This window comes from Arabidopsis lyrata, assembly GCF_000004255.2.
Source record: "Arabidopsis lyrata subsp. lyrata unplaced genomic scaffold ARALYscaffold_3, whole genome shotgun sequence".
Lineage (NCBI taxonomy): Eukaryota > Viridiplantae > Streptophyta > Magnoliopsida > Brassicales > Brassicaceae > Arabidopsis > Arabidopsis lyrata.
Window position 1 is genome coordinate 20,090,082 of NW_003302553.1, and position 16,852 is coordinate 20,106,933.

At 33.6% G+C, this 16,852-nt stretch overlaps 2 protein-coding genes and 1 long non-coding RNA gene across 4 annotated transcripts; 2 read left to right on the plus strand and 1 right to left on the minus strand.

Annotated features, from left to right (window-relative positions):
* The first annotated feature begins 618 nt into the window (after nucleotides 1–618).
* Nucleotides 619–1,550, plus strand: LOC9319972. Its single transcript, XM_002883859.2, has 2 exons — nucleotides 619–1,056; nucleotides 1,122–1,550. The coding sequence occupies exons 1-2, from the start codon at nucleotides 693–695 to the stop codon at nucleotides 1,211–1,213; spliced, it is 456 nt and encodes a 151-aa protein (XP_002883905.1). The 5' UTR covers nucleotides 619–692; the 3' UTR covers nucleotides 1,214–1,550.
* Nucleotides 1,551–1,995: 445 nt separating this feature from the next.
* LOC110230312 lies at nucleotides 1,996–3,650 on the minus strand. 2 transcript variants are annotated; one of them, XR_002333428.1, is made up of 5 exons: nucleotides 3,449–3,650; nucleotides 3,272–3,335; nucleotides 2,529–2,893; nucleotides 2,319–2,404; nucleotides 1,996–2,243 (listed from the first exon to the last, which is right to left on the minus strand). It is a non-coding gene; the product is annotated as an uncharacterized LOC110230312 (long non-coding RNA). The 2 variants fall into 2 exon arrangements; XR_002333429.1 differs by having other exon boundaries at nucleotides 2,324–2,404; nucleotides 3,272–3,650.
* A 5,042-nt stretch (nucleotides 3,651–8,692) lies between these two features.
* Nucleotides 8,693–11,188, plus strand: LOC9319973 (ferredoxin--nitrite reductase, chloroplastic). Its single transcript, XM_002883860.2, has 4 exons — nucleotides 8,693–9,145; nucleotides 9,421–9,775; nucleotides 9,868–10,156; nucleotides 10,243–11,188. Exons 1-4 carry the CDS (start codon nucleotides 8,773–8,775, stop codon nucleotides 10,981–10,983), a joined length of 1,758 nt encoding a protein of 585 aa, XP_002883906.1. The 5' UTR covers nucleotides 8,693–8,772; the 3' UTR covers nucleotides 10,984–11,188.
* The last annotated feature ends 5,664 nt before the right edge of the window (nucleotides 11,189–16,852 follow it).

A 16,852-nucleotide genomic window follows, 5' to 3' on the forward strand; every position in this document is an offset into this window, starting at 1 on the left:
TAATGATTTTGATTTTACTACACGGGTAAGGTTTCTATATAGCTTTTGGAGACAGAACATGTGTCATAATGGCTGGTTTAGATTTCTAAATCCGAAATTGAGAAGTTAGGATGAAATATGCTGCTTTGGGGTTTGCTATAGATGGTTTTATGGCTGCAAATGTCTGATGTTACTATCTCACGGGTGGATTTCACATATTCTACAGATATGCCTTCAAATTTCTTCGATACGATGGCCACTAGAACTCGAATTCGTGATCGAGGTATGCATCTACAATTGAAATTAAGTTTAAAATATTTGTGTGTTATTTATGTTATAAATTGTATCTCATGTATGTTTTAATTTTTTTAGTTTGCAACAATTATTAAATTTTCTATAATTATAAATTTTATTTTTGTATTAATATTTTTTTTTCTAAGAACCACATGTTAAGAACCTACCATTAATCACACAAAAATCTTAACCCAAAAATACTATATCTTAACTATCACTTTTACAAATATATTACTTAAATATTCCTAAGATTTATTTCTAAGATACTACCAATAATCATGCTCTTAGTGTCTTATATAATTACTGTGTAGTTCACGTGTTTTGTATAGTCTTAATGTCCATGTCTTATTACTATATATGAAGTGTTTCTTACACATTCAAAAGGCAACAAGAAAAACCTAGCTAATAGCCTACTACAAATGTCGAACCACAACAAGCCACAGCCGCCAAAACCTCTGATGAAGCAACAGTCTTTGCCACTAGACGTAAACCGCGAAGAGGCTTGGCTGCGGATGAAGAAGAGGCATCCATCAGATCGTCTTCGTCGCAGCAAGAGCTGCTTCACAAGCGACGATATCGAGGAGCTCAAAGGCTGCTTCGACCTAGGGTTTGGGTTTGAGCCAGATTCTCCTGACTTTAATCCAAGACTCTCCAAAACAATCCCAGCTTTGGATTTATACAGCACCATTCAAAGACAGTACAGCAACTATTTGCCCCGGACCTCATCGTCTGCGTCGGAAAGTGACGTCAGCAACTCTAGCACCACGACTATCGTCAACAAAGGTATTTCTTTTTTTTTTCTTTGTTTGTTTGATCTTACTTTGGTTTTGACGATCAATTTTTAAAAGATGATGATGGAAAGACGATGAAGAAGAAGCTGAAACAATGGGCTAAGGTGGTTGCGTGTTCTGCGAGGCACTCCTCCGGCAAACCAAATTGATGAAAATGATATTCTTCGAAGTTTCTTCTAGTTATGTCCGAAGAATGGCATTTTTGTAATATAATCGTTAAAAAACTATTTTAGTTAATGTTTGTTTTTTGTATTTGACTTTTAGTCAAGTGAGGTTTGTGAAGTAACCTAAGTGGATAAGACAATATCTGGTCAAACTTAATGTGAACTGAAAAAAAACCTTACTTATCGAATGTGATTTCATTATGATTTTTCTTGTCCATTTTGTTCGGAGTATATGTCCTGAATCACACTGCGAGATAGTCGAATTGTTTATTTTTATTTTGTTTCTTTGTTCACATTGATTTTATGAGATAATCATATCATATATTGTTTTGTTTTAACATTTTTACAGGGTTTATAAATTTTTCCTTAAAAATAAGTATGTGAGTAAGGTAGAAATTTTCCTTAAAAATATATGTCAAAAATATTAATAATGATTAACATAAATGATTAAAATCATATTGTGTAATAATTGGTACACTACAACGTACACGGGTATTCACGTCAGTTTTAGATCTAAGTTTAACGTCGGTCATTCACCGATTCAAAAAACATTGCATCGGTTATTAAAACGACGTATTAACGTATGACGCAAAATAACTTAACTTCGATTTGGAAACCGACGTTAAGTTTGGCGTCTAAACGTTAACGTCATGTTTAAGTCACTCAATTAACCAACGCTAAATGCAAATTTTGTTTATATGTATATTTTTATTAAATATAATGTTAGTTTTTGGACTCTAGCTCACTAAAACACTATTAATAGACAGTTGATCCAATTGAATTTTCATTAATCAAATATTATATGGTTTTACACGTACAGAACAATCTTAAAATAGGAACAAAAAATAAAAACAGAGCATCCACAAATCACAATGCTTCCTATTTATATACTAAAGTACTTTTTACATTTACTAAAATCATGTTTGCCAGAGTGCTTGTAAATGCTTTTGATCCCATAGGAGACTCATGTTTGCCAGAGTGCTTGTGCTTTTGATTTATCTTCACCAAGCTTGGACTAGAAGTATAAGAAAACATGAAGATAATTGGTTCTTCCAAATATCTTATGAAACATAAAAATGGACAAAGTTACCTTACCTTAAGAGATTAAGTAGTAAGTGGAGGTGATGACTTATGACTATGCTTGATGATGTTCTTGCAAACTGTCTTTATTTGAGCCTGGAAAGCCATAGATAAACGTTTCAGAATGAGGTCGCACAAGGGGTTTAAGACGACAAATACAATGATGAATCTTAGCTTCATTTCACTGAAAAGATACTTGATTAAGTCTAGTAAAGCTTACTTGAAAGTTCTGGCTGGCAGTTTTGGCATCAAACTGGTAAGAGTTTTATACGAAAATGTCATTACACATTAAGAATGTTTCACAAATAAGTTGGTAAATACTCTCCAAATGTATCTTGTTCAACTTCGGAACAATAGAAAGCAGAACTTAGAGACATACACAAGAGTGAGTCCCCCGATATTGGATAGAAACTCAGGACAAATTCCTAAAAGACTGTTAATGTTTAACTACATGAAAACTCAAATGAGAAAAGTAAAACACTGAGAATGTACCAAACAAAGAAGATTCTTGAGTTCTCCAAGTGCAGCTGGTAATAGGACAAATCTAGCCTCATAGTCCTATGAATTCTCTTGTTACCAATTCACCTATAATTCAACAGAGATGAGAAAGAGAAACACTTGTTAAACTTCGTGTATTGAAACTTGTTATAGAGATCGATGCAAACTTAGATTCAGTAGAAGATTTTCTCTGAAATGTTGGTTTCACCACCGATGAAAAATTTACCTTAAAAATTATTCACAAATCAGTTCTCTAATACATAGGCGTAGCAAACTTAATAAATTCAGCAAGTAGAAGAAACTCAAGATCCAGTTCCCGCATATAACGCAGTTTTCAATCGCTAAAGCTAACCAGAATCACTCAAATTTTGCTTTGAATGTGTTTTAATGGCTTGATCACCCAATCCTCTAAACAGAAACTATAACAATCTAATTCCCATAACTGAGAAGCACACGTTTTTGAACCTGCGAGACGGTGAAAATTTGCCAGTGAGGAGAAGAAGAAGATTTCTCTTGCGACGAACATATCCTTCAACAAAATTTGTAAATCATTGTTAGAATCGAATTGGTTTGTCATAACACACAACAAATTCAAAGAAATTTATGCTGTATAATCTTTGATAAGCTATTGCAGAAGAGAACCTCCGATTCCTCCATAGATGGAGAAGAAAAACTGAAATCAAAACAAGAGATTAACGATTCTCAAAACAATTAGAGAAGCCGAAAACGAAAACCTAATGCTTAATTTGAGACGTTAAACAACAAATTTCTTGTAGCGAAAGATTACCATATATCGCTATTATGTCAAATTATTATTATTATTAGTCGCAACTATTAATGTCAATGGGAGTACAAGAAAACCTGTATAAATTAATAATATCGGGATGATAATATTTTATTAATTTATAGTACTATTAATGAATTAATGTGTAAAAAAGTTGTTTTAATTTTAAAAGTATGAGTTAAAACAATTTAATCTAAAAAAATTTAAGTAACATATGAAACCAAAGTTAAGCCCAACTATACAATCGTAAACCCAATTACATAACTATATTGTCTAACAACAAGTATAAAAGCTTCTATGGGATGCTACTTCTATGGCATTCATTTCAATTGTAAAGAGTTGGTATTGGACCTAACATAGGAAACTATTTGGACCTTCCTAAGAACGATGTCTCAAAATTTCACCATGCTTGACAGCCAAAAACCAAGTTAGCCAACCCAGAAACAAAAGCCAAAAGATCCACAACAAGCATAATTTATTTTAATCACAATTGTTAGTGGAATAAAATATATCATATGTAAAAAACATAATAATAATATTTTTAAGAAAATGAATCATATGTAAATCATAAAAGAAATTTAGCTAACAACTGTTTTTGAAAGACTTTGAGGACAAAAGATTGACGGCCCAACTTAACAAAAAAAAAAAAAAAAGAATCAACCCTATCATATGAAATCATATCTTCAAATATGTAAGCTTAATTTTATTAAAAAAAGTAATAACAACAAATTAATCAATATAAAAGCCATATAGAAAAAAATATATAGATATAAAAAATAGTCTACTATTGTATACTAAACAAAATAAAAAGCTCTTGATTCTGGAACCGGCCAAATAATTGGGTTTTAAGTTTTAACATTGACAGGAAAAAGAAAACGAAATATAAAAGTGTGGGAATTTAAAATCTAACAAAACCAAATAATCAAACGGATATCATGTTTACCAGTTCAATTATTCGGACAAAACCGGATAATGAAACACCAAAAGAGTAGGGATGTGTTGTGTCAAAATTTTGAGGTTGTAGTTTTTGTTAGTTTGTCAAGTTTATGGATATATATATTCACGTGGTCAATTATTTACGTCGAAGATGTGATAGATATTTTAGTAAGCCAGACTATAGAATAAGAGTGTGGAAGCCACACGTGGAATAGCGGTGGAGAATAATTTGGATGGCTGGCGGTTTAGGCCGAACCGGGAAAGGTTTTGTTTCTTAGACATCGTGAGAAGTCATGCGTTATGTCCTTAAGATTTTAAAAGCTATAAGAGCCACTAGCTATTTTTTTTAATTCCAGTATGATAAATTAATTCTTTGTACGCTAAATTTTATTCTTATTCTCCATATGATAATTAAATTTGATAAATTTCGGATTAAATAACCCTTAATTGTATATTTATAATTCAGATGATAAGAGAATGAAATCGATCCATAATTGTATTTTTTTAATTGTTTAGTTGGGTGTAAATACTAAATAGACACAATGAAAAAAATATATGAATAAATTTTTTAAACGCCGAGGTTAGGTATATTCTTTTTGTGGAAAAATATTAACTTTTTGTTTTTTGAAGGAAAATGCTTCTCTGCATTGGAAACTATCAAAAAGGTTAGAGAGGATGTTCAGGATTGGTTTGCTGTTCAAGAGATTGAGGCTGAGAGGAGTCTTGAACCTTCTAGAGTCCTTCAGCCAAATGGAATTGTTCAGGGATCACTCCCAACCTTAATTTGGAAACCTCCTCCGACTATGTGGGTTAAGTGTAATATTGGCTTATCTTGGTTTAGAAGGAATTTAATGGCTGGAGTTTCGTGGGTTCTAAGAAACGAGCTGGGATTTGTCTTGATGCATAGTCGTCGGGCATTCATTAACATCAGATCAAGAAAGGAGGCGCAATTTCTCTGCCTTGTGTGGGCGGTTGAGAGTATGGTTAGTCATAAAGTTGGAAAGGTTCTTTTTGCGATTGAGGATGGATTTCTTGTAGGTGTTGTCAACAGGCCCCAAGCTTGGCCATCCTTCATATTCCAATCGGGAGAAATTCTGTCCTTGCTTAGGTCTTTTGAGGAGTGGAAAGTGATTGTGGAGGATTCTTCATCAAACAGAGGGGCTAATATGATTGCTCAAAGTGTTACCTTGGAGTGCAGGTTGCAATCTTATGTAGCCCGCAGTTTTCCGTGTTGGTTGTGGAGAGTTTTTAATGAAGAGATGACTTATCATGTGCCGTGTGGAGTTTGAATGGATTCTTTGTAGCTCGGTTTTTGGAGCCTTATTCTTTTGTAAAGTCCCTTGTTTTCTTTTGAATACAGGGTTAGACTGTTAGTCTAGATTAGTAACCTTTCATAGGTTCAATTTTTTGGAGGTTTTTTCTTAAACCTGGTGGAACTTGCTTGTTCCTCGTCTAATGAAATATCATCTATTGACCAAAAAAAAGGTATATTCTTTTTGTGTTGTCTTTTCTTTACCGTAATTTTTTACTGCCCAAAGTATGTTTGCCTCCATGATTGAATAGTGCTTTGTAGGAAAAAAATATATTGGATGAGATTTGTACACTAGATGAAAAGTGGCATGCATACAAAGGATTCTGATATGATTTGGTACGCTAATAGTTTAGTGTTATTTTATGGCTCTCTCATATTTAAGTCAAAGAAAAGTAAAACAATTAAGGGTGGTAAGGATTTTTACTGTAGATTTTTACTATAATTTGTTTGCATTAGAAAATTTAGTAGACTGTGACTATAACTTTAAAATATATTTAAAAATCTGATTAGTAACAAAACTGTAGAGCCTGTTAAACCTTTATAAATCAGAAGATATTTAGCTATCTATTAATTTTTTTTTGGCTACAAATATAGTTATTTGTGGAATATTGTGTTCAATATTTGTAATTTGTTATTGACCACCACTCATCTGCTTGAAATTCTTGTAATCTTTATTCTACAAATGGAAAAACAAAACAAGAAAAGGTAATAGATGTAAATTTCTAGAAAGATAAGAAAAAGTGTCAAATTGGTGAAAGAACTGAACTAATGAATTGGATTTTTACGTTTATTTTTGATAAATCTTTCTGCAATTAGATCTTTTAAGTTGCTAATGGGAAATCCTAGAATATGTAGTTTTAACTACATGTATTACTGAAGCAAAATACTCAAATACATAAGGGTCGACTCTGGTACACTACCCCAACTATACCGCTTATTTGGTGTACACCCTAAATTTTTGATCTCCTTTTAAACACCATAAACAATTTTTTTCTCTATTAAACACCACAAACTATACATTCTCTTCTAATTGCAACATAGCGACTCTAAATTATGATTAGCTTTATTAAATCGGTAATTGCGTTTAAAAAACCGCGATTAGTTTAAGTGTACCCGAAAACCATAAAATTTTTTCTTCTTTTTGCCGTAAAAAACAAAAAAATCAGAAAAAAGCAAAAATATCCACGATTAAAAACCACCCATCTTCTTTTTCTTCATTTTTCAATCCCCAAATCTTAGGGTTTTGTATAATTCATTCATCCAAAAACTAATGTATGTATGGGGAATTTTGGTAGGAAGAAGAAGAAGATGGGTGGGTTTTAATCGTGGGTTTTTTTGCTTTCCTTTTTTTTAACGGAAAAAAAGAAAAAACATAAAAAACATTTGTGGTTTAGGTTTACTTAAACCAATCGTGGTTTTATAAAAGTAATTAGCGGTCTAATAAATTGAATCACAATTTGGAGTCGATATGTTGCAATTAGAAGAGAATGTATAGTTTGTGGTGTTTAATAGAAAAAATAATTGTTTATAGTGTTTAAAAAAGAGCTAAAAGGTTTAGAGTGTACATCAGAAAAACGATATAGTTGGAGTAGTGTACTAGAGTCGACCCAATACATAATGTTTTAAACAATTTGTTATGAGCTAAAATCTATATATATATATACCATATAATATCATTTCCGACTTCAACCCCTTTCTCTTCGACGATTGCCTTTTCTAGTTGAAGTTTTTTATATCTTAAATAACTATTCTATCATTTTTCCAAAAAAACAAAAACTTTCTACCTTACTCAAATACTTATTATTATTTTGATCGGTCCTTTACTGCCTAATATTATTTTTTTATAACCAAGCCTAATATTGTCACCTTGATAAATTGCAGAAAGATTATAGAATTATATAAATTGAAAACGACTGTGCGAAACTGCGAATAATATAAATATAAAAAAAATACAATGTTAACGTTTTGGTGTTGACAAGAAAGAAGACGTTGCGACTTGCGATGATGTTTGGTTCATGTCCCTAGAATAACGCTAAAGAACGCCTATCGCTGATATCTAATTATTACGTAATATTTACATTTATTTACTTAAAGTAGTCCATTCATAATTCCACACGACTAAATGCTATACAACTTGTCTTTTAGTTGTTTAATCAAGACTTTTTTTTTTTTTTTTGCTAAAAAATAATCAAGACTTTTTTACCTCGTGATATTTTGTGATAAATGATTTCTATAATCCCTAAATTCCTAATGAGCACATTAACCTTGAATCTTCTCTAATAAACCTTTTTTTTAACCACACACAAAAAAAAAAAATTAACATTTCTAAAGGAAACATTTTTTTAAAACATATATAGTTACAAAATTAACATCAACAAATATAGATGGAAGAACATATGCTAAGCATCATTAATCATAATTAGTAATGATTAAAACTTAAGATTACTGAAGTATGAATATGAAAATTGTTGTATTTTTTTTTCTTCTATGGATTGTTGTATTTGGTTTTTGTAATACGTAATATGCGGATTTAAACTCGGATGTTATCATATTCATTGAAATTCATATACGTATATAACTATTTTTAAAAATATAGAATTTTTTTAACAAAGCTAATGTTATAAACATTCAAATTATGAAATAAATATCTCATATTAATCACTGCTAATTGTTTTCAATTATGTTGCTCTTTAGTATTTGACACAAAGTCAATGCACTAAGTGAATCATATAGTATAGATAAACAAAATTTAAATAGTTGTAAATAAATTTAGAAAGAATAAAACAAAGAGAAATCAGAAGTGTCTGTTTCGTCCTCACAACAGAAACGATTCAAGAGAAACAACTTGACCCTTTAGATAACTCAAGAGCTCATCTCTTCCCTCTACAAAAATGGCCGCAAGTCTTCAACCTTCTCCTACCTTCTTCTTCCGCCATGACTTCTTTCTCTCTCACTTTCACTTCTCCTCTCCTCCCTTCTTCCTCCAAACCCAAAAGATCTATCCTTGTCGCCGCCGCTCAGACCACCGCTCCGGCAGAATCCACCGCCTCTGTTGACGCAGATCGTCTTGAGCCTAGAGTTGAATTGAAAGATGGGTTTTTTATTCTCAAGGAGAAGTTTCGAAAAGGGATCAATCCTCAGGAGAAGGTTAAGATTGAGAAAGAGCCAATGAAGTTGTTTATGGAGAATGGTATTGAAGAACTTGCTAAGAAATCTATGGAAGAGATTGATAGTGAAAAGTCTTCTAAAGATGATATTGATGTTAGACTCAAGTGGCTTGGTCTCTTTCACCGTAGGAAGCATCAGTGTATGTTTCTCTCTATATTCTTTTTGTGTTTTGTGATTGAATTGGGGAAAAAGGTTGAAACTTTGTGTTTAGTTAGTGACCAAATTGTGTAAAGGTTTCGTCTTTAATCTTAATCTTTAGTATATTTTGATTTATGTTTGAGTTTTGTGATTGAATTGGGGAAAAAGGATGAAGATTTGTGTTTAGTTAGTGATCTAATTGTGTAAAGGTTTAGTCTTTACTCTTGATCTTTAGTACATTTTGATTTATGTGAGTACTTGTTGTTGTTGTTGTAGATGGGAAGTTTATGATGAGGTTGAAGTTACCAAATGGTGTGACTACAAGTGCACAGACTCGGTATTTGGCGAGGGTGATTAGGAAGTATGGTGAAGATGGATGTGCTGATGTGACTACTAGACAGAATTGGCAGATCCGTGGTGTTGTGTTGCCTGATGTGCCTGAGATCTTGAAAGGTCTTGCTTCTGTTGGGTTAACGAGTTTGCAGAGTGGTATGGATAACGTGAGGAATCCGGTTGGGAATCCTATAGCTGGGATTGATCCGGAGGAGATTGTTGACACGAGGCCTTACACGAATCTTCTTTCGCAGTTTATTACTGCTAATTCAGTAGGAAACCCCGATTTCACCAACTTGTGAGTTTTCTTTTTCCATTGTTGATGTTAAGATTGAGTTGTGTTGGTAAGTGAATGGTTGTGCTAAGATGGTTTTTGTTTGTTTGTTGTAGGCCAAGGAAGTGGAATGTGTGTGTGGTGGGGACTCATGATCTCTATGAGCATCCACATATTAATGATTTGGCCTACATGCCTGCTAATAAAGATGGACGGTTTGGATTCAATTTGCTTGTGGGAGGATTCTTTAGTCCCAAAAGATGTGAAGAGGCCATTCCTCTTGATGCTTGGGTCCCTGCTGATGAAGTTCTTCCGCTCTGCAAAGCTGTTCTAGAGGCCTACAGAGATCTTGGAACTAGAGGAAACCGACAGAAGACAAGAATGATGTGGCTTATCGACGAACTTGTAAGTATATTCTTCTTGCAACGTTTACTTTGGAAAACTGGATGTTGAAGTTCTTGATTGTTGATTAGTGTGCAAAAAATGTATAGGGTGTTGAAGGATTTAGAGCTGAAGTAGAGAAGAGAATGCCAAATGGGAAACTCGAGAGAGGATCTTCAGAGGATCTTGTGAACAAACAGTGGGAAAGGAGAGACTATTTCGGAGTCCACCCTCAGAAGCAAGATGGTCTTAGCTTCGTGGGGCTTCACGTTCCAGTTGGTAGGCTACAAGCTGATGACATGGACGAGCTTGCTCGGTTAGCTGACACCTACGGCTCAGGTGAGCTAAGACTCACGGTAGAGCAAAACATCATCATCCCAAATGTTGAAACCTCGAAAACAGAAGCTTTGCTTCAAGAGCCATTTCTCAAGATCCGGTTCTCCCCTGAACCATCTATCCTGATGAAAGGCTTAGTTGCTTGTACCGGTAACCAGTTTTGCGGACAAGCGATAATCGAGACCAAACTCAGAGCTTTAAAAGTGACAGAAGAAGTGGAAAGACTTGTATCTGTCCCAAAACCGATAAGGATGCATTGGACAGGATGTCCCAACACTTGCGGACAGGTTCAAGTTGCGGATATCGGATTCATGGGATGCTTAACACGAGGCGAGAACGGCAAGCCAGTCGAGGGTGCTGACGTGTACGTCGGTGGACGAATAGGAAGTGACTCGCATATCGGAGAGATCTACAAGAAAGGTGTTCGTGTCACTGATTTGGTTCCATTGGTGGCTGAGATTCTAATCAAAGAATTTGGTGCTGTGCCTAGAGAGAGAGAAGAGAATGAAGATTGATTCAAAGCTTTTGAATTTTTAATAAGTTAAGAAACCTATGATGGTTCTTTCTGGTTTCAGACTTTGATACTTGATACTTGTATTTGTGCCCATAATTTTGGGTTTTGTAGTTCCCCTTTGTTGTAACTTGTAACTTTGTTCTTGGTTGTTTTGTAATATGTATCTTGCTTTTATTAATGTAGTATAATTCTGATTCTTTGTTATATATTTTGTCTCGAGTCTTACTCATTTGCTTTTAGTTAAAAACTAAGATTTTTCTAAGGGTGTTGGTAGGCGTTTTTAGAAGAAAAAAAGAAGAAAATTTTTCTTTTAAATTACTGTTTTCTTCTCTCTAAATTACTGTTTTTTTTTCTCTTTTACTTCTTTATAACTTTATCAATTTTTTCTAATGCTTTTACCAGTGATCTTAAGATATTTATAAGATATAATGACATAAATCAAATCAATACATTTGTTTTTTTGATATATCAGATCAATACATTTATTTATTAACCGATACATAGTTTTATAGAGGTGACAAGTGTTTGGGCGGTGTAGAACAAACAGTTATAGAAATACGGTGCAGTTTTGATATGTTGCGGTTAAAAATAACGTAACATGTAGAACAAGTGTGGTTATTGCATAACATACGGTTTGAGACAATGTATTTTGATGCCTAAAACAGAAAAAATTTGAACCAAAACCTGTTGAAAAATTAATTAAAAATAAAAGACTAAGTTGAAGTTGAACCCGTTACATGGGAAAAGAGTAGTTATGAACTAACCACCTACACAACTGTAACATTTTTGTAAATGATGTCTCTAAAACTATGGGTCCGAATGGTGACAGCGTATTTGGCTGTGTAGAAAAAGCAGTTTTTCAGTGCGGTACGGTCTAACTGCGGTACAAGCGGGATAAATGTAGTTGCCGGATAAATACGGTTTTTAGAATAAACGGTACGGAATAATATTTGATTGGTGAAAAAATAATTTGCGGGATACATATAGAAGTTTTAAAAATATAGTTAATATTTTTTTTGATTTAACTTTATAGTGTATATATATAATAAGACAATTATTAATCCAATCATAAAAGTATACATCAAATTTTAATAATTTAATGTAATATTGAGTAATTTTTGGTAAAATTTAAATAAATCTAGTTTATATATAAGAAAATTATTTGAAAATTTTAAAATATAAAGGACTTTAAAATCAATATTTTAACTCTCAATCGGTTTAATTAACTATAATATTTGAATTTATATTATGAGTTATGTATATTTTTTGTTTGTATAAAAACTATTGAAAAAAATCAAAACTAGAAAAAAACTATTCAAAAGAATAGAATAAAAAACAATACAAATATGAGAGAGTGATGAGAGATAGTGTGAGTAAGACTATCTATAATGGTTATCCATTTACAACACCCATTTTTTTCTTTTAACACTCCACATCATCTTCTCTCTCTTCTACATCATTATTCAAGACCTACATAACTTTTACCGTCTACAATAGTTTTGTTTAATAAAATTACAACACCTTACCCCACTATTTTTATTTCACATCTTTCATTTTACTTATTTTTATGTTTTTTTGTGATTACATATTATTAATCACCATTAATATCAAATTAAATTTAAATTATTAAATATTAAATAACTTTATAAAATAATTTTTGTTTTTATTTTATATATTATTTTAAAAATATTTTATAAATAATAAAAACGAGAAATAGAAATAATCATTACTAAAACACATACAATGAACATAAATTTAAAATGCAATACAATATGCACATAACAAGTACGGAAACACTCATAACTTGATTAGTACAATAATCTCAACTCACAACCTTAAAAATCTCATTCACCATGGAACATTCCTTTACGTGCCCATATGTGTTTGACTAGATCTGCTTGCAATTCGTGATGTACATTTGAATCACGCAACTCGGATCTAGCACGCACATGATTTGCAAATACAGGTAGCACTTCGGTCGAGAATGGTTGTTGTGTACTCGAACCACTTGCCTCAGATTGATCATAATCAGTCCAATGTTGAGCATATGTCTCTCGTTCATCCTCAACAATCATATTATGCAATATGATACATGACCTCATGATGATAGGCAAATCGGCTATGTCCCACGGGCGAGCTGGTTCGCGAATGATTTTAAATCGAGTCTACAACACTCCAAAAGCACGTTCGATGTCCTTCCGACACGCCTCCTGACGTTGTGCAAATAACTTGTCTGGTTCACTTTGAGGTAGCCTAATCGATTTGACGAAAGTAGGATAAGAAGGATAGATACCATCAGCTAGATAGTAAGTCAGATTATAGGGACGTTGGTTCACAAAGAAATTCACTCTTGGAGAATTTCCTTGTTCAACATCATCGAACACCGGTGAACGATCTAGAACGTTTATATCGTTCAATGTGCCTGGACATCCAAAAAAAGCATGCCAGATCCATAGATCATGAGATGCAACTGCTTCAAGCACTCTAAAGCAGTAGTACCTCCAATTTTGATGTATTCATCCACCGCGTCAGCTGCCACACCATATGCTAACATTCGCATGGCCGTAGTATATTTTGCTAGTGGAGATATACCTTCTTTATTGGCTGCGTCAGATCGTTGGGTGAAATAGTTGTCGCTGCTTAATAGGTCTCAAACGATCCGAAGAAAAATATGTTTTCGCATCCGAAATCACCGACGAAACATTGCATCGTCATATATAGGTTGATTGGCAAAGTAGTCGTCAATTAGTCTTTGATTTGCTGGTGCATGATCTCTTTTGAAGTATTTTTCTCTTGCTACGAGGTGGATAGTCTTCCTCTATTTTGTTTCGATGCTCTCTAAACCGGTTGATGATATACCTCTCTTCAATTTCAGACTGCCTCTTGTAAGCTTTGATATCAAAAGGATATTCTAATGGATCCATTGAGATTTTTTAGTAAGGTGAGATTTATGGTATTGGTACATCAATGGAAGAATGAGTTCCAATTTATAAAAAAAAATGGAACCAACAAATTGAATGGTTGAAGCCTTGGATTCGAATTGAGTGGTTCAAACCAAAAGTCACAGATAAGATAAGATTCTCTTTTTAAAAGCACAAAATCACGGATAACATTATTGAAGCATAATATGACAATACAAATTATTAAAGGAGAAAGTGACAAACACACATTACTAAAGCATGAAGTGACAAAATACAGATAACCACTTGACAATAACTAATTTCCAAATAATTCATGCGCTTTCCCCAATACATCATCCTCCGACCACCCGCTTTGTTGCATACGTTTAGCGTTATCATAAGCGCCAATCTATTTGTTCACGCTTTTGTTCACATAGTTATAGTGATTTCTGCATGTTTCTCCATCACGCGGCGGATCAAATGAGAAATGTTCATTACAATATTCAGCAATTTTACCCCAGTTTGACTCACCTTTTTGGTTTTTGCCAATAATGCTGTCTGTTCCAAATTTAATCCACCCACTCAGTAGAACCAAATTTTGCTCAGTGGTCCATTTGGGACTTCTACGATGAGCAGGAGTTTAATCCTCTGCATCTGGAATGGCTTCATGAATACTGCTAATACCACCAAGAGCCATTTGTGTAGAAAACTCGGGAAAATCAGTTGCTCCAACATTCGAATTAGTTTCATTACCCGTTGGAGCAGAAGAATAAGGGGGTATTTGAGATGGATAAAACATCATCGATCCATGATATGGACGATAATTTGGAACGACTGACGGCATAAAGAAATTTGGTGGATACTTATAATTTGGTATATGCTGGGGTTGGTTGGGACATTGATTTTGAAACAGATAATTGTTGGGATTTGGATAGTTAAAAGGGTAATTAGAAGAGTTTTGGGTAGCCCTGGGCGTTTGGTTGTTCGGTTCGGTTCGGTTATTCGGTTATTCGGTTCTAGGCACTTAGGAACCATAAGAGAACCAAACTGTTTTCGGTTCGGTTCGGTTCGGTTAGCTTTCGGTTCGGTTTGGTTTGGATACTTGAGAAGAGAACCATAAGATAACCGAAATATCTTCGGGTATGGTTTGGTTCGGTTCGGTTCGGATATTTACCCACCAAATAACCATACTATCCAAATAACCGAACCATTACTCGAATAAAAACAGATTATAATACTAATAATGTATGCAAATATGAACCAAAAGTTTCAAAATGCAATAATTCAAGTTGAAAATTCAAAAAATGAGAGACTTAAGAGTTGAAACCGCAACAAAATAATTAAGTTCAAAAGAGACTTGAGAAAGAAAGAAAGATAGAAAGAGAGATTAGAGTATAGATTATTAGATTCTACAAGCATCTTCAAATCCTTGAGTTGATCTTCCATTCTTCTCTTCCTGTGACACAATCACACAGTCACACTCACACACACACTAACACACATAACAATTAACAAGAATCTAACTTTTTTTTTTTTTGATAATAACAAGAATCTATTCTTACCAAATATTAATTGTTACAATGACAATCACGTAGTCACACTCACACACACAAAGTTACAATAACAATTAACAAGAATCTATTCTCTCTTCTCTTTTTCATTTTAGAAAAACAGAGCATACAATAGAAAACACAACATGTATTTTTGTTCTCTCTCGATATAAATCTAAAAAAAATGAAACACTGAATCGAAGACAAAATAATCGAAGATAGGCCTCTTTAGTCAAATGTGTGTGGTTTAAAATGGATATCCATGGATATCGGTTCGGTTCGGTTAATAACCGATATCCATGGATAGTTGAGAAGAGAACCATTCAGTTATTTAGCAATACCCAAAACCAAAAATTTCGGATATTTTCGGTTCGGTTCGGTTCGGTTTTTCGGGTTCGGTTTTTATGCCCAGGGCTAGTTTTGGGTGTCAAAAGGCTTTTTGTTTGGATCCATTTAGATAAAAGGATATTTAAAGCTAAAACAAAAGTTTATTGGAGACTAAAGTTTTTTTTTGTTGTCTAAAGACGTTTTTTTTTTTCTGTTTCCAAATTAAATGAAAGTTGTCTCTATTTATAGAGAATGGAAAATTATAAATTTTGATATAAATTTTGATATATTTATTTATAAATATTATGAAATAATTGAAGTTATATAATTGAGATGAAAAAAAAAATAGAAATCAAAGCAACCAATCAAAAGACTACACTTGTCACACTTATATTCCAATTTTTTTTTTTTTTTTTTTTCATCAAACACCATTTTATTAAGTTATCGGAAAGAGACTCTCCGCTAGGGAGAGCCAATCAGGAACCGATTCGCTTACATGGGAAAAGAGGCTCTTTCGAGACCGGGCTTTTTTAGCTAGAACATCAGCCCGACAATTAAACTTGCGAGGAATAAATCTGATATTAAAAGAAGAGAAAAAACAGACTAAAGACCGAAACGACGCTAGTTCAGCAGCAAAGGTAGGCCAGTCTTCATGGTTATCTAAGAGGGAGACCAAATCAGAGCAATTCGTAGCAAAAGCACCAGTGACATCTCCGAGCGATATCATACAATCCATTGCCCATAACAGGGAGTCGAACTCCGCATGGAGTGGTGAGAGACTTCGTCGAGTACTTCTAAGTCCAAGGTGAAGGACTTTATCTTGGCTTATTAGAACCCATCCATGCCCGCTTAGATTATCATCAGCATGCCAGGAGGCGTCGAAATGACATTCCAAGGACGTAAGAGGGACGAAAGAGGCTGGAGCCGCGATAGAGGGAGGAATAGGGGGAGGTTCATCGGTTAAGTTTGCACGTTTCCAGGCTTGTGCCTCTTGAATCGCCAAGGCTAAAGTCTCCTGGGGAGGTTCCTTAAAGTTTTCAAACAGGAATCTATTTCGGCTTTTCCATATATACCATATGATCCATGGGAAGAT

Coding starts and splice junctions, on each gene's coding strand:
- LOC9319973 (XM_002883860.2), top strand. CDS start 8,773: ATGACTTCTTTCTCTCTCACTTTCACTTCTCCTCTCCTCCCTTCTTCC. Junction 9,776..9,867: donor AACCCCGATTTCACCAACTT/GTGAGTTTTCTT, acceptor TGTTTGTTGTAG/GCCAAGGAAGTGGAATGTGT. Junction 10,157..10,242: donor TGTGGCTTATCGACGAACTT/GTAAGTATATTC, acceptor AAAAATGTATAG/GGTGTTGAAGGATTTAGAGC.
- LOC9319972 (XM_002883859.2), top strand. CDS start 693: ATGTCGAACCACAACAAGCCACAGCCGCCAAAACCTCTGATGAAGCAA. Junction 1,057..1,121: donor CACGACTATCGTCAACAAAG/GTATTTCTTTTT, acceptor AATTTTTAAAAG/ATGATGATGGAAAGACGATG.